Source organism: Coloeus monedula (assembly GCF_965178545.1).
Source record: "Coloeus monedula genome assembly, chromosome: 29".
NCBI lineage: Eukaryota > Metazoa > Chordata > Aves > Passeriformes > Corvidae > Coloeus > Coloeus monedula.
Window position 1 is genome coordinate 1,329,884 of NC_138809.1, and position 22,308 is coordinate 1,352,191.

General features: G+C 63.6%; 1 protein-coding gene across 1 annotated transcript; it reads right to left on the reverse strand.

Moving 5' to 3' along the window:
* Window positions 1–1,549: 1,549 nt before the first annotated feature.
* Window positions 1,550–15,292, reverse strand: LOC309583069 (Fc receptor-like protein 4; the record flags this gene model as incomplete). The annotated part of the gene is made up of 15 exons (XM_082298588.1): window positions 1,550–1,665; window positions 1,748–1,827; window positions 1,916–1,937; window positions 2,343–2,429; window positions 2,509–2,754; window positions 2,894–3,163; window positions 4,003–4,275; window positions 4,540–4,882; window positions 11,902–11,977; window positions 12,066–12,087; window positions 12,478–12,564; window positions 13,038–13,307; window positions 14,122–14,317; window positions 14,676–14,890; window positions 15,262–15,292. 15 exons carry the CDS (start codon window positions 15,290–15,292, stop codon window positions 1,550–1,552), a joined length of 2,334 nt encoding a protein of 777 aa, XP_082154714.1.
* Window positions 15,293–22,308: the final 7,016 nt, after the last annotated feature.

The following is a 22,308-nucleotide window of genomic DNA, read 5'->3' on the forward strand; positions in this document are numbered from 1 at the left end:
ATTCCCCAGCCAGCCCCATCCCTGGGACCAGCATCCCATGACACTAAATCCCTGGAGCCCACATTCTCCTGGGAGCCTCATCCCTTTCTTCCCCCACCCATGGGACCCCCATTCCCCAGAAGACCCATCCATTGTGACTCCCCCTCCTCAGGATCCCCATTCTCTGGACCTCCTTGGGGCACTGTGACCTCGGGCGTGGCCCAATCTGGGGGGTACTCTGTCCCCTCTACTCCCCCATTTGACAGTCCCCCCCATTTGGGAACCCCAAATTCCCCTTTGGGAGCCGCTAAGGTGCAGCCTGTCCCTCCAATCCCACATCCCTCCAAGACTCTTGCGCGAGTAAGAAGCCCCGATGGGGGTGAGAGCAGGGGGTGAGAGGGGCTGGGTGTCATTAGGGGAGGAAACCCTAAAAACCTCCAAAGCCCTCCCCACACCTCCTTCAGGGTCTCAGTGCTGGGAACCAGGCTGGAACGCTCGTGGCCGTCCCCTCCTCTGCCCACAACACCCGAGGACCATTCTGCCCCCTCCCCCGCAGCACTGTGAAAACTGCAGGTATTTTCCCCCTGAAGTGGCGGATCTGGCCCCAATTTGATGCCGCTGGGCTGAGACCCTGTAAATCGGGGGGAGGGGAGGGGGGCGTGTGAAGGTGTTGTGGGGCTACACCACCCCTATCCCCACATTCCCCCGCTGCCATGGGGTTTCTGTCCTGAGAGGTTGGGACACTTTGGGTTTATCGGTTTTGGGAGAAAACCTATTCCACACTTCTCCATTCTCATTCATCCCCTGCAGGATCAGAGGCGGCAAGAGCAGCTTGGGAATGGAGCCCCAGGCAGGAAGCAGCTCCCAAACTCCTCCGTGCAGCCAGTGGCCATCCAAGTGTGGGGCCAGGCCACACCACAACCCCACTGCGCAGGGATGGGCATTGGCCAGCCCTGCTCTGGCCAGCCCCAGGGGCAGCCAGGACCTGAGGGTCCCCCCCACCCCCTTGGCTTTGACTCTCGTCGCTTTAAAGCTGCTGCAAGGTGAGAATTGTGTGGGGGAAAAGGCGTGGCTGTGGTTTGCTCAGGCCTGTGAGAAGCACAAAAGCCAAGGGGAGCCCAAGCAGTGGCTCTGCGAGCGAGGGCCTTTGATGGTTTGCAGAGCAGGGCTGGCTGGAAAGCGCCCCTGCAGGGGCAGCTGCGAGGGAAGCAGCCCGGAAATGCAGCAATGCATCATTTTGTGCCTCTGCCCAAGGCACTGAGGGAGCCCCAAAACTCAGGCAAATCCCACAAGGATCTGCTCAGCACCCTGAGCGGGACCCTCCTCCTTCCTGCCCTGCCGTGGGCTGACGCTGCCCGGACGCCCCGCACCCACCAAAGCCTCTCTCTCACTGCCCTCCACAGCCGGACAGGGAGAGAAAGGTTTTTAGTAGAAGCAGGAAATTGGACAATCCCATTCCTAAAGCAGGAGAGAGTCTAACAAAGAAACACCATTTCTCCCAGTTTCAGCAAAAAGCTGCATTTTGGGCCCAGCAGAAGTCAGTTGGGTCCTCCAGTGTCCCCCAGCACCCTCAGTGTCCCAGCACGTTCCCGTAGATGTCACTGGGTGCCCGCGGTCGCCCGTGGGGTCCCAGCAGCTCCGCGTAGGTCACTTGGGTATCCTGGGGCGGAGCGGTGCGGGTGGGCCCTGCAGGAGACCCTGGCTGTGGCATCTGTGTGACACCCCCCGTGGGTGACGTGTCCCTGTGTGTGTCCCACCCCGTACTCACCCTGCGTCTGCTTCGTCCTCCTGACGTGGGTGTACAGCACCTCCCCCTCCTCCGGGGGGGCCGGGGGCTCCGGGGGAGCCCTGCAGGGATGGGGGGATGTGTGAGAGGGGATGGGAGGTCTTGGGGTTGGGGTAAAAGGGGGATTCATGGCTGGAGCCCCCCACTTACCTTTCCTGGTGCTTCCTGGAGGCTGCAAAGTAAAGGAGTGAGGGTGACTGTGGGGTTCCCAAGGCCCTGACCACCCTCGGGAATCCTGAACTCCCACAAGGCTCTCAATTCCCCCCAGGACACCCCCAGCATTCCTGGAGTCCCCCAGAACCCCTGAACCACACCAAAGCCTATTGTCCTGATGCCCCCAGAGCCCCAAGGCTGGCAGGGATGGGCACCCTCCAAACTGCCCCAGGATTCCTGAAAGAACCCCCAGCATCCCTGTACGACCCTCCAACACCACCCCAAATCATCGAGGACCTCGAGCAAAGGTCACTGGGGACTCAGCGCTGCCCAAGTCAGGGGCTGTGGGTGCTGCCCCATCATCCCCACATTCTCGGTGGCCTCCCAGCTCCCCAGGGCTCCCGTTGGCCCCATTGTCACCCACCCAGGCGATGCCACCAGTGACAGCCCACAATGACACCCATGAGCAGGACCAGGAACAGCAGGGACCCGGCAACCGCTGCACCCACTGCTGGGGACAGAGGGGGACACATCAGGGTCACCGGTCACTGCAGGGATGCTGCAATCCCAATGACCCTGAGTGACCCCACCTGTGTCCCAGTGTCCCCGCGGTGTCACCGTCAGTGCCAGCTCGGGGCTGAGCGCCCGGAACACGCGGTGCCCGTCCTGTCCCAGCTGGTTGGTGGCCACGCACTGGTAGGTGCCGGAATGTCCCACATGGATGTTGCTGAGCTCCAGGAGGGGACCCCGGGCCACTTCGCGGCCGTTGTGCAGCCAGGTGAAGGTGACAGGGGCTGAGCCCACCTGCACCGAGCAGCGCAGGGTCACGGCATCACCTGCGTGCACCGGCTGTGCCAGGGCACCAGGGCTGATGGTGGCATTGGCCACGGGCACTGCAGGGACACAGACGGGGCTGGCCAGGGGGGATGGGGATGTGGTGGGTGGGGTCACCCCATTCCTGAGGGTCCCGCTCACCCAGGACGGTGACATTCATGGGGACACTCTCAGCCACACTGTGCCCGTTGCTGGCCCGGCACTGGTAGTGGCCGCTGTCATTGTCCCCAACGTGGCGCAGCTCCAGGCGGGGGCCGGTGCCCAGCGGTGCCCACGAGTCCCCCCGGTGCCAGGAGAAGGACAGGGGACCTGTCCCCGTGGCCACCGCGCAGCTCAGCACCAGGCAGTCCCCCAGTACCACCTGTGCCCCGGGGGGCTGCGCCGACACGGACACCCCCGAGAGCGGGACCCCTGCGGGAGAGGCAGAAAGGGAATCGGGGACCCGGGGGGGGTGGGCGACACCAGGGGCCAGTGAAGGACTCAGGGTGGGAGAGGGTCAGGGAGGGGTGGTGAGACCCCATTGAGGAAGAAGGGGGCCAAGAGGTGGGGGGGAGGATCAGAAGGGGTGGAAGGGACCCCAGGGAGGTTCATGGAGGGGCAACCTGGAGAAGGTTGGAGGGAACCACAGGGAAGGTTTTGTGGAGCCAGACATGGATGGGACCTGTGGACCATGGAGGGACCTAAGTGAGGGAGAGGGGTACCTAGGGAGGGGTGAGGGGACACGGTGAGTGATAAAGGGACAGATGGGAGTGATGGGGGACCTCGAGAAGGTGTCATGGAGTGCTACGGGGACCCCAGACAGGACTGGGGGACCCGTGGCGGCTGTCGGGGCTCCCCGCGCCCATCCCCGCACTCACTGCGCACCGTGACGCGGAGCCGGGCGCTGCTCTTCCGCACGGCCCCCGCTCGGAGCGCACCTGGCAGCTGTAATTCCCCAAGTGGGAGACCCCCACGGCGGGCAGCAGGAGCTGCGGGGACCCCTGCGGGCCCCCCACCAAGCGCCCGTGCCGGTAGAAGAGGTGCAGGAGGGGGTCTCGGGGCCGCAGGGGGCTGGGGGTGCTGAGGCAGCTGAGATTCAGGGGGGACCCCTCGGTGGGCTCGGGGGGACCCTCCAGCACCAGCACCGGGAACAGCACTGGGAAGGAGATGGGGTGGGGGGAGCGTGATCCCGAGATTGCTGTGAAGGGGCTGTGAGGGTGCTGAGGTGTGGGGGTGTCGGGGTGTCAGGGTGGCGGCTGTGGGGTGCTCACCGTGCACTGTCACTGTCACCGGCGCCGACACCGACTCCTTCCACCCCCGGGACAGGCTGGATTCCACCCAGCCCCTGCAGCGGTAGCGGCCACTGTCCTGCAGCCGCAGAGCGGACAGGGACAGCTCGGTCCCATCGCGGAAGAGCTGCAGTTGTTTCTCTTCGTGGTAGAAGGACACCGAGGTCACTGGGTTGTCCTGCCAGCTCCGGCAGCGCAGTGTCACCGTGTCCCCCTCCAGCAGCGCCCGCGCCGGCACCTGCAGCACCAGCCAGGCTGGGGGACAGGGGCGGTCCGGTCACACCGTGGGGTTCCATGGGGTCCCGACGGCACCGGGACGAAGGCAATGGGTCACCCCCAGGACAACAGGGGTCCCCAATTCCAACACAGGTGTCCGCTCACCCTGGGATGCTCTGGGATGTCCCCGTGTGCAGGGAACCGGCTCTTATCACACCAGGGGGGTGACCCATGGAGCGGAGCCCACCCAGAGTCCTCAGGGACCCCGCGGGTGCAAGGCTGGGGACACCCAACCCCCCTCACCATTGGAGACGATCACGGGGGGGCTGAGCCCGGTGCCGGGTCTGTCACACTGGTAGGTGCCACTCTCGGTGACAACGAATCGGTCGGGTCCCTTCTGCAGCTGCCAGCGCTGCCCGTCCTTGTACCAGGTGGTGGCAGCGGCGGTGTCCGAGCCCTGGCAGGTCAGTGTCACCCGGTCCCACAGCACCGGCGGCGTCCAGGGGGGCTGCACGAGGAGCTGGGTGGTCTGGGCGCCTGCGGGTGACAGGGGACACCAGCCTGCCAGGGCCAGCACAGGATGGGGACAGTGGGGCGGGGACGTGGCATCCCGCCGAGGACTCACCAGCGAGGCCGAGGGTCTGGGCTGGAAGGGAGAAGGGACAGGGCTGGGTGGGGGTGGCAGCGCGGGGATAGCGGCACCCGGGGCACGGAGTGTGGGGCTGTCCCCAGACTGTCCCCACGGGGTCACCGGTTTAACACGGAGGTCTTGAGGACAGGGACACCTCTGTCACCCTGGGCTGAGGCAGGACATGGGGACACTGTGGACGCCCCACGCTTGTCCAAGTCACCTCCACCCACCCCACAGCACCTGTCCCCACGGCCACATCCCCACGGCCCTCTGCCCATGATCCCATCCCAATGGCACCTGGCCTCGTGGCCCATCCTGATGGTGCTTGGCCCTTGTCCCTGTCCCTGCAACCCTGTCCCCCTGGCCCTGTCCCCACAGCTGCCCCAGCCCCAAGGTTCCTTTTGCTACATCCCACTCCCTCCATTCCTCTCCCCCTGTTCCTGTCCCCATTCCTGTCCCCCACAGCCACCCCACGACTCCGGTCACATTTAAGGGGTCCATGCCCATGCTCGGGCTCTGCTGGCCTTGGGGACCTCAGGGCACCCCGCAGCCCCCCTCTGCCCCCTCCCCACTGCTCTCTGCCTCACCAGGGCCCATCCCCGGGGTGTCAGGCCCGTGCCCGGGGCACTCACCCCACAGGAACAGCGTCACCTTCCCGGCCATCCCGCTGTCCCCGGCCACCCGGGCTGGCTGTCACACACTGCCGGGGCCACCTGTCCCCTGGGTGGTGGGTAGGAAGCGATGTCACGTCTTGCCCCCACGTGTTGGTGGCCCTTGGTGGGGGCAGGGTGTTGCAGGGTGGGGGTAGGGTGGAGACACAGCAGGGGACAGGCTGGGGCCATGGTGGGACATGGTGTTCCCAGGAGTGGGGGGCTCAGGGGATGTGTGGATCTCAGGATGGGTGTCCAAGGGGAATGGGGAGAGAGGGGAAATGACAGGGAGTGGCTGTCTGGGGAATGGGGTCCCCATGTGTTAGGGGGTGCTCAGGATGGGGGTTCCTGAGGGAATGGGGGGCAAAGGGGTTGGGGGGAAGGGGATGGAGATGCTGGGCAACAGGAGAGGCAGGATGGGGTTCCGAGAAAAGGGGGACACAGGGAATGGGGCTGCCACGGTCGGGTTCCCAGGGGAATGGGTGTCCCAGGGATGGGCAGTGGCTGGGAGGGCTCGTGGGTCACAGCTCCTTCACGGGGTGACTCAGATTTTGGGGTGACTCAGGGCCCAGCACGGCCCCCCCGGGGCGCTCATTACCTGGGGCAGCATCACAGGGGGCTCCTGGGTAGCTCCGGTTCTGTGTCCCCCCCACCCTTTGGCTTTTTCCTCTTTATTTCTGTTTTGTCCTTCATTTCCTCACGTTTGGGCCACGCTGCCTCACCCCCCAGTGTGCGGCTCAGTGATCCTGGGGAGCTCCTGAGCAGGGAACGGGTTGGGGGGACCCTGTGCAGGGGGAAAGAGGGGTGGAGGGGTGCTGGGAGTGGTGGGGGGGCAATGGGGATTGGGGGGGTCCGTCTGTGCCCCACGACACTTTCACTTTCTCTCTCGGGCAGCAGAAGGAAGAGGCCGTTTGTGCTGAGAGTCAGACGGGGAGCAGGTTCTGACCTGCGGGGGCACATCCAGAGGGGTCCTGTCCTGGGGGAAAAGGGCTCCTCTGCTGTGGTGACACCTGGGTCTTGTCCCAGGTGGGTCCTCATTCTGGGGGTGCCACGTCCTGGGGATTCGTGCCCCAGTGCCCCCCCAGGTCAGAACCCGCCCCCGTCTGACTCTCAGCACAAACAGCCTCTTCCTTCTGCTGCCCGAGGGAGAAAGTGAAAGTGTTGTGGGGCATGGCCAGACACCCCCATCCCCCACTGCCCCCCCACCCCTCTCTACGCCCCTGCACCCCCTATTCCCCCTGCACAGGGTCTCCCCAACCCATTCCCTGCCCAGAAGCTCCCCAGGATCGCCGAGCCATGAACTTGGAGGGGGAGTGCACAAAAGTGAGGTAAAGAAGAAAAATAGAAACAAAGAGAAGAAAAATTGCCAGGGTGGGGAGCACAGAGCCGGAGCTCCGTGAGAACCCCGTGGTGTTCCCCACAGACCATCAACACTACGGGAGTCTCTGCTTTTGTCTGCCTCACCCAAAATCTGCGGCACCCAGTGAAGGAGCGGTGACCCACAAGACCACCCAGGCACTGCCCATGCCTGGGACCCCCATTCCTCTAGGAACCACAACCATGGGACCTCATTCCCTAAGTCCCCTCTCCTGGGGACCCCCATCCCATGCCGCCCATTTCCCAGCATCTCCATTGCCCAGCACCCCCCTCTCCTTGACCCCATCCCATGGGCTCTCCAGTCCCTCAGGACCCTCCACCCCTGGGATCTTCATTCCATGACCCCAAATCTGTGGCGCCCATATTCCCTGGGACCCCCATCCCTGGTCCCCCCACCAGTGGGGACCCCCATTCCCCAGGATCCCCATCCCTGGGGCCCCCTGTTCCTCTGGAAATCCATCCTGAGCTCCCCACATTCCTGGAGCCCCCATTCCTGGGACTCCCAAGTCTCATGTCCCCACCATGTCTCACCATGTCCCTCTATGTCCCCAGCCTGTCTCCACCCTGCCCCAACCAAGGGCCACCAGCACATGGGTACAGACCTGACCTCTCTTCCTTCCTCTTTGGCCAAAGAGCCTCCACCCAGGGGACAGGTGGCCCCGGCAGCGTGTGACAGCCAGCCCGGGTGGCTGGGGGCAGCGGGATGGCCGGGAAGGTGGCGCTGCTCCTGTGGGGTGAGTGCCCCGGGCACGGGCCTGACACCCCGGGGATGGGCCCTGGTGAGGCAGAGAGCGGTGGGGAGGGGGCAGAGGGGGTCTGTGGGGTGCCCTGAGGTCCCCAAGGCCAGCAGAGCCCGAGCATGGGCATGGACCCCTTAAATGTGACCGGAGTCGTGGGGTGGCTGTGGGGACAGGAAGAGGGGGACAGGAATGGTGGGAGTGGGATGTAGCAGGGCCCCCCCGGAGCCTTCAGGCCCCTGGCAAGAGGGGGAGGTGCTGTACACCCACATTGTAGGCGCTGGGTGGGCAGGGGGTGAGTACAGGGGAGGGATGCAGGGACACGTCACCCATGGGTGTCACCCCCCCACCCAGGTACCCACAACCAGTATCTCTCAAAGAATCCCTCTGCACCACCCCACCCCAGGACCTTCAGGTGACCTATGCAGAGCTTCCAGGAGCCCACACACGGCTGTGGGAACCCAGTGACATCAGGGACAACAAGATGTGATTCTGGGGCCACTAAAGGGGCACTGGGGGGCTCTGGATTCTCTTGGGCCCTTTCCCAAACCCTCCTCTGTCGTGCTCCCCCACACCATGATGTCACCAAGGCCCTGGGGGTGTTCTGGAGCCTCCCCCTTTCCCAGGGCAGTCGGGATCAGTCCATGGCACAGGGTGGGGCTGTGTTTCCAGTCAGTTCCAGGGGCTCTGGACGCCCTTCCAGGTCAGGGCAAACTGATGCCTGCCCTCTGCTGCCACAGGAATGGGGACAAAGGCATTGCCAATGTCCATGCTGGCACCACTTGGCTGTCTTGGACTCCAGCTCGCCCTGGAGTTCCAGCATGTCTGGCACAGCCGCTCTCAGTGGGGCTGGCACTTGGTTCAGGCCCCCCCAGTCCCTGTCAGTGGCCACTTTTCACTGGACTCATGCTCTGGCCATGTGGGGCTCTTGAAGGCTCAGCAGGTCTGCCTGAGCACTCCCAGCTCTCCAGGTCATGGCTCATCCCAGGGATGGGCTCCCGCAGTCCTGGTCGGTGCCGTGCTGCCAATGGGGCCCTGTTGTGGTGGCCGTAGGTCCCTGTTGTTCGTGCACCCTCAGCAGCCCCACAGCAGAAGGGTGGTGGGAGAGCCCAGGCCAGGGATTGAGCTGTGGAATTGCCTCTGTCTCCACAGCAGCTCTGCCAAAGCCTAACAATGCCCTTTGGGCTCCCTGAAATACCCACTCCAGCACCTGCAGCCCCTCGTGCCACTCCCTCCTCCGGCACTCGCTGCCTGCAGGGCTGTTCCTCTCCCAGCCCTCTGACTCCTCTGGGCTGCTGCAGTTGTATTTCTGCCATGACTTGGATTTGCCCTTCCCAGTGTTATAAACATATATTGTAATATTGGCTTCTATGCAAGTATTAAGGTAGATATTATATAATGCTAGAAATGCTTTTGCTGTGTAGATGCAGTTTTCTTTCTTTTTAGCAAGAATTTAGCAAGTGTGAGCGAGTAAGATAACTTCCAAGCAAACAGAGGATGAGGCCTAAGAACGGCTATCACAACTGCTCGGAGAACAAAGGGGCCCAAAGCAGCTATCACCACTCTGCCCGGGGGGCAAAGAAGCCCAAAACTGCAATCAACCCTGACTGTCTGGAGAATTAAGAGATCCACCCTACCATCGACTCTTACCTACAGGCCCAACCCCAAGAATCAAAAGAAATAAAACCACAAGGCAGAAGAATACGCATGCTCTAAAAAGGCGGACCCAAGGAGTGGCCATGCAGAACAGCTCCTAGAAAAGTTTGAATATGCACAAAGAACAGACAGCAAAAATGGTATAAAATGGACTATCCCTGAGCATCAGGTGTGCTCTTGGCAGAGTGCCAAGGCAGCCGGCCGTTACCTCTGCTTTATTTTATGTGTCTCTTATTGTCTTTATATTAAACTCTTTAAATTCTCACAGGAGAGTGAACCTTGTTTTTCACACCAGCTCACGGCAGCTCCAGGCCCACTACTCTGGCCCGTTCCAGCACACGCCTCTAGTTCCAGGATCTGTTGGAGGCGTTGCCATGGCAACAGTCGGTCCCCACACATCGCGACAGTGGCTTCGGAGGCGCTGTCACAGTCGCTTCAGACACCCCGTGACAGTCCCGGCACCCGCAGCTCGATGGCAGCCGGGCCCCTTCCCAGTGCTCTGGGACCACCATTGCGGTCCCTCCTTTCCGCGGGCTCCACGCCGGGGTCTCTGCTCCCCCACCGTCCCGGGGTCTCTCCTCGGCCATTTCGGTCCCTCCCCCCTCGGGGCTCCCCTGTGGGCTCCCGGTCCCTCCATCCCGGCCCCTCCCACCCAGTGCCCCCCGACCCCCTGTGCATCACCTGAGCACCCTGCGGGATTCCCGGCGCTCCTGCTCCACCAGCGTGGCCAGCTGCTGCTCCCGTGGGCCGCCTGCTCCAGCCGCTCCCGCCTCAGCCGCTGCTCCAGCTCGGCCTTCCCGGCCGCCCAGCGCCAAGCACCGGCCGCATGGCAGAGGCGCTCAATCATCCCCAACACCAGCAGTGAGCACCACACAACCTTCCCGGCAGCCAAAACAGCTCCTTCTGGCCACAGCTGAGGGCACCTGTCCCTCAAAATGTGTCCAGTGCTGCCTCAGGATCCCAAAATCCCCGCGAGAGGCAGCGGAGCCGTGTGTTTGTGCACAGGGATGCTTTAGGAGCACGGCTGAACTTTAGGAACTCCAGGTCTAATTGCAGCACCTCATTAAGGGTCTGCAGCACCTCATTAAGGGTCTGCAGCACCCAGAGCACAACGCGGGCATTGACCCGAGCAGCTCCAATTCAGCCCCGCTTTGACCTCCCAAGCCACTGCTCCCGGCCTGTGCTGTCCCTGTGCTGCAGCTGCAGCTTCAGAGCCCTCGGGGCTGTGGCTCTGCTCTCCTCTCCTCCTCCCCCTCCTCCCCCTGTGGCTGCTGTGTCGGGGCCAGCAGTGGCCCAGGAAGAGCAGGAATTCCAAACATGCTGTGGAGCCCCCTGAGGAGCCCTGGCAGACTCAGCACTGAGCACCTGCTTTGCTCAACATCCGTGGGGAATTCAGCATTCCCAAAGCTGCTGTGGTGGGGCTTGTGAAAAACGAGGTTCACTCTCCTGTTAGAATTTAAAGAGTTTCATATAAAGACAATAAGAGACACATAAAATAAAGCAAAGGGATAACGGCCAGCTGTCTTGGCACTCTGCCAAGAGCACACCTGATGCTCAAGGATAGTCCTTTTTATACCATTATTACTGTCTGTTCTTTATGCATATTCAAACTTTTCCAGGAGCTGTTCTGCATGGCCACTCCTTGGGTCCACCTTTTTAGAGCATGCATATTCTTCTGCCTTGTGGTTTTATTTCTTTTGATTCTTGGGGTTGGGCCTGCTAGGTAAGAGTCGATGGTAGGGTGGATCTCTTAATTCTCCAGACAGTCAGGGCTGATTGCAACTTTGGGCCTCTTTGCCCCCGGGCAGAGTGGTGATAAGGGCTCTCCGACCTTCCTGGCCGCCCGTTCTCTGGGCAGAGTAGCCTTTGGGCCCTTTTGTTCTCTGGACAAAGTGTTGATTAGCAGCTCCTTGGGCCTCATCCTCTGCTGGCTTGGAGATTCTCTTACGTGCTCACACTTGCTAACATTCTTGCTAAAACGAGAGAAAACTACATCCACACAGCAAAAAGCATTTCTAACATTATATGACATCTACTTTAATACTTTGCGAGAAGCCAATACTATAACATATGTTTATAACAGGCTGAAGGATGTAAAGGGAGTGAAAAGCTGGGCGTTTATGGGTATTGTGGACCCGAGACTGGGCTGGGAGTGGGTGCTGCCTTCCTTCCCTTCAGGATCGGGGAGAGCGGTCGCGGGTGGTACGCAGGGTGTGTGCCTGGCCCCGGGACACTGCTACGCTGCCATTGGGTGCTAGGATCGAAGCTGCTGCCTTGGCCGCTTCTGCCCGCTGCCGCTGGTGGTGCCGGGACCGATTGGTGCCCGTGAGTTTGCAAAAGGAGCGATTTCCCCTCCTCCCTCCCGTCCGAGGCCGCCATCGCCCCTGAGGGGTTCGAGCTCGCACCGGGGCGCCCCCTGCTGGCTGTGAGTGATCCCTGCAGCGCCCCCTGCTGGCCGGGCGTGATCCCTGCAGCGCCCCCTGCTGGCTGTGAGTGATCCCTGCAGCGCCCCCTGGTGGCTGTGAGTGATCCCTGCAGCGCCCCCTGCTGGCTGTGAGTGATCCCTGCAGCGCCCCCTGCTGGCCGCGCGTCTCCCTCCCACCGCTGTACTCACGCCCCGTTTGGTGCTCACGACGAGGGTGTACAGAACCTCCCCACCCTCTGGGGGGGCCAGGGGCTCCTTGGTGGCCCTGTGGGGATAAAGACGATGTGTGGGAGGGGATGGAGAGTTGTGGGGGGGTGATAAGGGGGGGATTGTGGCTAGAGCCCCCCACTCACCTTTTCTGGTGCTTCCTGGTGGCTGCAAAGGAAAGAGGGGAGGTGATTGTGGGGTCCCTGTGTCCCTGACCCCACACAGGAATCCTGAACCCCTACAGGACTCTCAGCTCTGCTCAGCACCCCTGAGCATCTCTGGAGCCCCCCCCTAGAATTCATGAACCTCCCCGGTGCACCTGACCAGCTCAGCCTCAAGAACCCAAAGCCCAGGAGGAAGAGGGACCCCCTAAAAATCTCCCAGGACCCCTGAAAGAACCCCCAGCATCCCTGTAAGACCCTCCAGCACTGCCCCAAATCCCCCAGGACCCCCAGTGGGTTCACAGTTGTGGGAGGCTGTGAGTGCTCCCCTACTGCTCCCCAAATCTGGGAGCTTCCTACACCTCCCTGGGACCCCTATCCTCCTCTTGTCACCCACCCAGGCGCTGCCACCAGTGACAGCCCACAATGACACCCACGAGCAGGACCGGGAACAGGAGGGACCCGGCAACCCCTGCGGCCACTGCTGGGGACAGAGAGGGGGTCAAACCGAGGTCACCTAGAACCCTGGGGGTTCTGCACCCCCCTGTGACCCCGAGTAAGCCCACCTGTGCCCCAGTGTCCCCACGGTGTCACCGTCAGTGCCAGCTCGGGGCTGAGCACCCGGAACACGCGGTGCCCGTCCTGTCCCAGCTGGTTGGTGGCCACGCACTGGTAGGTGCCGGTATGTCCCACATGGACGTCGCCGAGCTCCAGGAGGGGACCCCGGGCCACCTCGCTGCCGTTGCGCAGCCAGGTGAAGGTGACAGGGGCTGAGCCCACCTGCACCGAGCAGCGCAGGGTCACGGGGTCACCTGCACGCACCGGCTGTGCCAGGGCATCGGGGCTGATGGTGGCATTGGCCACGGGCACTGCAGAGACACAGACGGGGCTGGCACCTGGCCAGGGGGGATGGGGATGTGGTGGGTGGGGTCACCCCATTCCTGAGGTTCCGCTCACCCAGGACGGTGACATTCAGGGGGACACTCTCGGCCACGCTGTCCCCGTTGCTGGCCCGGCACTGGTAGTGGCCGCTGTCACTGTCCCCAACGTGGCACAGCTCCAGGCGGGGGCCGGTGCCCAGCGGTGCCCACGAGTCCCCCCGGTGCCAGGAGAAGGACAGGGGACCTGTCCCCATGGCCACGGCGCAGCTCAGCACCAGGCGGTCCCTCAGTGCCAGCTGTCCCCCGGGAGGCTGCGCCGACACGGACACCCCCGAGAGCGGGACCCCTGCGGGAGGGGACACAGGAGGAGAAAGAGAAAAAGGGGCAGTAGGAGGGGAACTCAGTGAGAGAGAGGGGCCCCAGGAAAGGAGGGAGGATTGCTGGACGGGAGACCTGGAGGGGGTTGTGGGAGAACTCCTGGAAGTGGTGAGGAGACAGGGAGATGGATGGTGGGACTTGGGGAACATTGGGGGAACTCAGAGAGGGAGCAGATGGGCCCAGGAAGGGGATCCAGTGAGGGATGGAGGGACCTGGGGCAGCAATGGGGGCACTTGGGAAGGGACTGGGGAAAGGATGGAGGGAGGGGTAAGGTGGACCCAGGGAGGGATGAACGGGACTGGGGCAGTGATGGCGGACCCAGGGAGGGTTTCAGGCAGGACTGGGGGACCCGTGGCGGCTGTCGGGGCTCCCCGTGCCCATCCCCGCACTCACTGCGCACCGTGATGCGGAGCCGGGCGCTGCTCTTCCGCATGGCCCCCGCTCGGAGCGCACCTGGCAGCTGTAATTCCCCGAGTGGGAGACCCCCACGGCGGGCAGCAGGAGCTGCGGGGACCCCTGCGGGCCCCCCACCAACCGCCCGTCGTGGTACAAGAGGTGCAGGAGGGGGGCTCGGGGCCTTAGGGGGCTGGGGGTTCTGAGGCAGCTGAGATTCAGGGGGGACCCCTCGGAGGGCTTGGGGGGACCCTCCAGCAACCGGCACAGGGATGACAGGAAAGGAGATGAGGGGGAGGATGTTACCGCAAGTGCATTGGGCAGGGGCTGTGAGGGTGCTGAGGTGTGGGGGTGTCGGGGTGTCAGGGTGGCGGCTGTGGGGTGCTCACCGTGCACTGTCACTGTCACCGGCGCCGACACCGACTCCTTCCACTCCGATGACACCTCGGAGTTCACCAAGCCCCTGCAGCGGTAGAGGCCACTGTCCTGCAGCTGCAGAGGGGTCAGGGACAGCTCGGTCCCATCGCGGAACAGCTGCAGTTGTTTCTCCTCGCGGTAGAAGGACACCGAAGCCACCGGATTGTCCTGCCCGCCCCAGCAGCGCAGTGTCACCGTGTCCCCCTCCAGCAGCACCCGCGCCGGCACCTGCAGCACCAGCCAGGCTGGGGGACGGGGGATCCCATCACATCGCGGGCATCCGTGGGGTCCCGATGGCACCGGGTCGCGCCGATTGGGTCACACCCAGCGCACCAGGGGTCCCCAATTCCAACACGGGGCTCCGCTCGCCCTGGGATGCTCAGGGATGTCCCCGTGTGCAGGGGACGGGCTCTCGTCACACGAAGGGGGGGTGACCCATGGAGCGGAGCCCACCCAGAGCCCTCGGGGACCCCGCGGGTGCCAGGCCGGGCACACCCAACCCCCCCTCACCATTGGAGACGCTCACGGTGGGGCTGCGCCCGGTGCCGGGTCTGTGACACTGGTAGGTGCCACTGTCGGTGACAAGGAATCGGTCGGGTCCCTGCAGCCGCCAGCGCTGCCCGTCCTTGTACCAGGTGGTGGCAGCGGCAGTGCCCGAGCCCTGGCAGGTCAGTGTCACCCGGTCCCACAGCACCGGCGGCGTCCAGGGGGGCTGCACGAGGAGCTGGGTGGTCTGGGCGCCTGCGGGTGACAGGGGACACCAGCCTGCCAGGGCCAGCGCGGGATGGGGACAGCGGGGCAGGGACATGGCATCCCCCCGAGGACTCACCAGCGAGGCCGAGGGTCTGGGCTGGAAGGGGGAAGGGAGAGGGCTGGGTGGGGGTGGCACCGTGGGGACCCCCCCGCGGCACCCGAGGCACGGAGTGTGGGGCTGTCCCCAAACAATCACCCCACGACTCCGGTCACCTTTATGGGGTCCATGCCCATGCTCGGGCTCTGCTGGCCTTGGGGACCTCAGGGCACCCCGAAGCCCCCCTCTGCCCCCTCCCCACCGCTCTCTGCCTCACCAGGGCCCATCCCCCGGGCATCAGGCCAGTGCCCAGGGCACTCACCCCACAGGAGCAGCGCCACCTTCCCGGCCATCCTGCTGTCCCCGGCCACCCCGGCTGGCTGTCACACGCTGCCGGGGCCACCTGTCCCCTGGCTGGTGGGCAGGAAGCGGGGTCACGTTTCATCCCCACGTGTTGGTGACCCTTGGTTGGGGCAGGGTGGTGGCAGGGTGGGGGCAGGGTGGAGACACAGCAGGGGACAGGCTGGGGACATGGTCGGACATGGTGTTCCCAGGAGTGGGGGGCTCAGGGCATGTGGGGATCTCAGGATGGGTGTCCCAGGGGAATGGGGAGAGAGGGGAAGTGACAGGGAGTGTCTGTCTGGGGAATGGGGGTCCCCATGTGTCGGGGGGTACTCAGGATGGGGGTTCCTGAGGGAATGGGGGCAAAGGGGTTGGGGGGAAGGGGATGAAGATGCTGGGCAACAGGAGACCCAGAATGGGGCTCCAAGAAAAGGGGGACACAGGGAATGGGGCTGCCACGGTCGGGTTCCCAGGGGAATGGGGGTCTCAGGGATGGGCAGTGCCTGGGGGGGCTCGTGGGTCGCAGCTCCTTCACCGGGTGCCTCAGATTTTGGGGTGAACCAGGGCCCAGCACGGCCCCCCCAGGGCGCTCATTACCTGGGGCGGCATCACAGGGGGGTCCTGGGTAGCTCCGGTTCTGTGTCCCCCCCACCCTTTGGCTTTTTCCTCTTTATTTCTGTTTTGTCCTTCATTTCCTCACGTTTGGGCCACGCTGCCTCACCCCCAGTGTGCGGCTCAGTGATCCTGGGGAGCTCCTGAGCAGGGAACGGGTTGGGGGGACCCTGTGCAGGGGGAATAGGGGGTGCGGGGGCGCAGAGAGGGGTGGGGGGGCAGTGGGGGATGGGGGTGTCCGTCTGTGCCCCACAACACTTTCACTTTCTCTCTCTGGCAGCAGAAGGAAGAGGCCGTTTGTGCTGAGAGTCAGACGGGGGCCGGGTTCTGACCTGGGGGGGCACATCCAGAGGGGTCCTGTCCTGGGGGAAAAGGGCTCCTCTGCTGTGGTGACACCTGGGTCTTATCTCAGGCGGGTCCTCGTTCTGGGGGTGCCACGTCCTGGGGATTCCTGCTCCAGAGGTGGCACATCCTGGGGACCCCTCTCCTGTAGGGCCCTGAGCATTCCCGCTGGGGCACTGTGACCTCCAGGGTGCCCCAAATTCAGGCGCTCCCTGTCACAACCTGCCCCTGAGAATGGTAACTCCCAGGCTAAATTTGGTTGAATTCCCCACATTCCCAATTGGTTGAGACAAAATCCTACATCCATAGGATAAAGGCAAAAACCTTTTCCCACACCAATTTTTTCCCAGTAAAGATAAATCAACTCAGCCAAAATCAAACCGACATTGTTACAAAATGCTCTGGTTTATAGAATCCTTTAATCGTTGGTCTCCCAACAAGTCTCTCACAATCAAAACCCAAACAAATCACAGAGAAATGAGGCTTTTTGGTTTCTTTTAGGAGCCCATTGGTGCATCCCACCACCGCGTTTGCCTGTGGGTAACACGGAGTGGGAAATCTCCCTGAGTGTCCAACAGGTGCATGGGATTGTTCCCTGTCTGCTGGGCAGCAACCCAGCCCACAAGGATGGCTTTTCTGGGGCCATATTTAGGAACTCTTCCCATTTTTCTCATTGCCACCCTGAGACTTGATTGACTTCCCATGGCTTCTGCTGCCAAAATGGAACGACTCTGTCCATCCTGAGAGAACTGCACAGTAAGCTGTGGAAATGCCCGTGTGTCCCTCAGGGTCTGATTCCCTGGTAAATCCACTCCATCCCACTCTGAATTCCCCTGCCTGGGCACTCCCTGCTCCTGCTCCCACCCCCTGTTCCCCAGATCCACGTGTGGAGCCACGGCTCGATATTTCCACACTTCTCCCTCATGTCCGTCAGCTGCAGCCAGAACCCAAATATTCTTTCCAGGAGCTTCCAAAGGGCAGCAGGTTTGAGCCAGGAAGGAGGAGGGTCCCGCTCAGGGTGCTGAGCAGATCCTTGTGGGATTTGCCTGAGTTTTGGGGCTCCCTCAGTGCCTTGGGCAGAGAGACAAAATGATGCATTGCTGCATTTCCGGGCTGCTTCCCTCGCAGCTGCCCCTGCAGGGGCGCTTTCCAGCCAGCCCTGCTCTGCAAACCATCAAAGGCCCTCGCTCGCAGAGCCACTGCTTGGGCTCCCCTTGGCTTTTGTGCTTCTCACAGGCCTGAGCAAACCACAGCCACGCCTTTTCCCCCACACAATTCTCACCTTGCAGCAGCTCTAAAGCTGCGAGAGTCAAAGCCCAGGGGGCGGGGGGACCCTCAGGTCCTGGCTGCCCCTGGGGCTGGCCAGAGCAGGGCTGGCCAATGCCCATCCCTGCACAGTGGGGCTGTGGCGTGGCCTGGCCCCACACTTGGATGACCACTGGCTGCACGGAGGAGTTTGGGAGCTGCTTCCTGCCTGGGGCTCCATTCCCAAGCTGCTCTTGCTGCCTCAGATCCTGCAGGGGATGAGCGAGAATGGAGAAGTGTGGAATAGGTTTTCTCCCAAAACCAACAAACCCAAAGTGTCCCAACCCCCCGGACGGAAACCACATGGGGGGCAGTGAGCAGGAGAGGGGGGGCAGCCCCCCAACAGCTTCAGCACCCCCACATTTGTGGTGTTTCAGTGGTGTGGTATCAATTTTTGGCCAAATCAGCCATTTGCAGAAGGAAAAAAGCTCCATTTTTCCATGCGGGTGTTGAGGCAGAGGGGGCAGGTTGGTGCTCAGGTGTTGTGGCCAGAGTGGGGCACAGCCAGGAGTGTCCCGAGCGTTTCATCTGCAGGGTCTCATCCATTTCCTGGTTGCCAGCGCTGAGACCCTGCCAGGGCTGGGGGCTTGGGGTGGCTGTGGGAGGTTGTGGCGGGGTCTGTGCCCTCCCCGACTGACACCCACCCCCTGTCACCCCCACTGGCACCCCGTGGGGCTTCTCACCCACAGAAGGGTCACAGGGGGCTGCAGGATGGGGAAGAGGGGCTGCACCTTGGGGGATCCCAAAGGGGGATTGGGGGCTCCCAGAGTGGAGGGGACCGTCAAGGGGAAGGGTCATAGAAGGGACAGGGCACTGCCAAATTTGTGCCCTGCAGAGGTCACAGTGCCCAAGCAGGGACAGTGGGAGCCGGCAGGGCCCTTCCAGGACAGGGGTCCCCAAGATGTGCCACCACTGGGATAGGGCCTCCCCCCCCCCAAGGAATGTGTCCAGAGACCCCCCCAGCACCGCCATCCCCCAGGACAGGACCCCCCTGGCAGCCGGGATGGGGCAGCCCTGGGACAGGATCCCCCCAGGATATGTCACCCCCAGAACAGGGACCCCCCCCAGGACAGGACCCCTCTGGATGTGCCCCCCCAGGTCAGAACCCGGCCCCCATCTGACTCTCAGCACAAACGGCCTCTTCCTTCTGCTGCCGGAGAGAGAAAGTGAAAGTGTTGTGGGGCACAGACGGACACCCCCATCCCCCACTGCCCCCCACCCCTCTCTGCGCCCCCGCACCCCCTATTCCCCCTGCACAGGGTGCCCCCAACCCGTTCCCTGCTCAGGAGCTCCCCAGGATCACTGAGCCGCACACTGGGGGTGAGGCAGCGTGGCCCAAACGTGAGGAAATGAAGGACAAAACAGAAATAAAGAGGAAAAAGCCAAAGGGTGGGAGGGACACAGAACCGGAGCTACCCAGGACCCCCCTGTGATGCCGCCCCAGGTAATGAGCGCCCTCGGGGGGCCGTGCTGGGCCCTGGTTCACCCCAAAATCTGAGGCACCCGGTGAAGGAGCTGCGACCCACGAGTCCCCCCAGCCACTGCCAGTCCCTGGGACCCCCATTCCCCTGGGAACCCGACCGTGGGAGCCCCATTCCCTGTGTCCCCCTTTTCTTGGAGCCCCATCCTGGGTCTCCTGTTGCCCAGCATCTCCATCCCCTTCCCCCAATCCCCTTTGCCCCCATTCCCTCAGGACCCCCATTCCCGGGGACTCCCCGACACATGGGGACCCCCATTCCTCAGACAGACACTCCCTGTCACTTCCCCTCTCTCCCCATTCCCCTGGGACACCCATCCTGAGATCCCCACATGCCCTGAGCCCCCCACTCCTGGGAACACCATGTCCCACCATGTCCCCAGCCTGTCCCCTGCTGTGTCTCCACCCGGCCCCTGCCCTTCCCCCACCCTGCCCCCACCAAGGGCCACCAACACGTGGGGGCGAGACGTGACATCGCTTCCTGCCCGCCACTCAGGGGACAGGTGGCTCCAGCAGCGTGTGGCTGCCAGCCCGGGTGGCCGGGGACAGCGGGATGGCCGGGAAGGTGGCGCTGCTCCTGTGGGGTGAGTGCCCCGGGCACGGGCCTGACACCCCGGGGATGGGCCCTGGTGAGGCAGAGAGCGGTGGGGAGGGGGCAGACGGGGGCTGCGGGGTGCCCTGAGGTTCCCAAGGCCCGCAGAGTCCATGCATGGGCATGGACCCCTTAAATGTGACCTGAGTCGTGGGGTGGTTGTGGGGACAGGAATGGGGGGGAACAGGAACAGGGGGGGAGGAACAGGGGGAGAGGAATGGAGGGAGTGGGATGTAGCAAAAGGAACCTTGGGGCTGGGGCAGCTGTGGGGACAGGGCCAGGGGGACAGGGATGCAGGGACAGGGACAAGGGCCAAGCAGCACCAGGATGGGCCACGGGGCCAGGTGCCATTGGGATGGGATCATGGGCAGAGGGCCGTGGGGATGTGGCCGTGGGGACAGGTGCTGTGGGGTGGGTGGAGGTGACTTGTACAAGCGTGGGGTGTCCACAGTGTCCCCATGTCCTGCCTCAGCCCAGGGTGACAGAGGTGTCCCTGTCCTCCAAAACCTCTGTGCTAAACCAGTGACCCCGTGGGGACAGTTTGGGGACAGCCCCACACTCCGTGTGCCGGGTGCCGCTGTCCCTGCGGTGCCACCCCCACCCAGCCCTGTCCCTTCTCCCTTCCAGCCCAGACCCTCGGCCTCGCTGGTGAGTCCTCGGGGGGATGCCACGTCCCCGCCCCGCTGTCCCCATCCCGCGCTGGCCCTGGCAGGCTGGTGTCCCCTTTCACCCGCAGGCGCCCAGACCACCCAGCTCCTCGTGGATCCCGCCTGGACGCCGCCGGTGCTGTGGGACCAGGTGACACTGACCTGCCAGGGCTTGGGCACCGCCGCTGCCACCACCTGGTACAAGGACGGGCAGCGCTGGTGGGAGGAGGGACCCGACCGATTCGTTGTCACTGAGAGTGGCACCTACCAGTGTGACAGACCCAGCACTGGGCGCAGCCCCACCGTGAGCGTCTCCAATGGTGAGGGGGGGATGTTAAATGATCAGGGTGATCCCCAGTGGGTCTGGGTGGGCTCCACTCCGTGGGTGGCCTCACCCCCTGGGGTGTTGAAAGCCTGTCCCCTGCATACAGGGACGTGCCTGTGCACCCCGTTTCATCCCAATGTAATGGGACCCTCATGGAGACAACAGTGCCATGGGGTTACCCCTGGTGTCCCTGGGATCCTCCCATGCAATGGAGACTCCTCCCAGAGGTCCCCGTTGTCGTGGGGACCCACCTCGAACCTGTCTCGAGCCCCTCCGTGCGATGGGACCCTCCTGCCCCACAGACCGGCTGGTGCTGCAGGTGCCAGCACGGGCGCTGCTGGAGGGGGACACGGTGACACTGCGCTGCCGGACCAGGAAGGATACATCGGTCACCAGGGTGCGATTTTACCAGGACGAGAAGGATCTGGGGAGGACACTCAAGAGCGCAGAGTTGTCCCTGTCTCCCCTGCAGCTGCACCACAGCGGCCGCTACCGCTGCGAGGGCTTGGAGGGCTTCGGGCTGTCACGGTCAGTGCCCGTGACAGTGACAGTGCATGGTGAGCACCCCACAGCAGGAACTCCAATATCCCGACAGCCCCAAACCACTTCCAAGGGACTCGGGGTCACCATCCCCCCTCCCCCCACCTCCTTCCCAGAGCTGTTCCCGGTGCCGGTGCTGGAGGGTCCCCCCGAGCCCACCGAGGGGTCCCCCCTGAATCTCAGTTGCCTCAGCACCCCCAGCCCCCTGCGGCCCCGAGCCCCCCTCCTGCACCTCCTCTACCGGCACGGGCAATTGGTGGGGGGCCCGCAGGGGTCCCCGCAGCTCCTGCTGCCCGCCGTGGGGGTCTCCCACTCGGGGAATTACAGCTGCCAGGTGCGCTCCGAGCGGGGGCCGTGCGGAAGAGCAGCGCCCGGCTCCGCGTCACGGTGCGCAGTGAGTGCGGGGATGGGCGCGGGGAGCCCCGACAGCCGCCACGGGTCCCCCAGTCCTGTTCAACCCTCTGCGTACCTCCCTGCCTTCCCAGCTCCCTCCCTGGACGCTCCCTTCACATTCCCTGATCCCTGCATCCCTCACTAGGTCCCCTCACCCCTCCCTAGGTACACTTTTCCCTCACTTAGGTCCCTCCATGGTCCACAGGTCCCATCCATGTCTGGGTCCCCTAAACCTTTCCTGTGGTTCCCTCCAATCTGCCTCAGGTCTCCCCTCCTTGAACATCTCTGGGGTTCCTCCACCCCTTATAAGCCTCCCCCTCATTTCTTGGCCCCCTTCTTCCTCACTGGGATCCCGCCACCCCTCCCTGATCCTCCTCTTCCGCCCTGAGTCCTTCACTGGTCCCTGGTGTCCCCCACCCCTCCCGGGTCCTCCATTCCCTTTCTGCCCCTCCCACAGGGGTCCTGCTCTCGGGGGTGTCCGTGTCGGCGCAGCCCCCCGGGGCACAGGTGGCACTGGGGGACCGCCTGGTGCTGAGCTGCGTGGTGGCCGCAGGGACAGGTCCCCTGTCCTTCTCCTGGCACCGGGGGGACTCGTGGGCACCTCTGGGCACCGGCCCCCGCCTGGAGCTGCGCCACGTTGGGGACAATGACAGCGGCCACTACCAGTGCAGGGCCAGCAATGGGCACAGCGTGGCTGAGAGTGACCCCATGAATGTCACCGTCCTGGGTGAGCAGGACTCTAAGGAATGGGGAGACCCCACCCATGATATCCCCATCCCCCCTGGCCCGGTGCC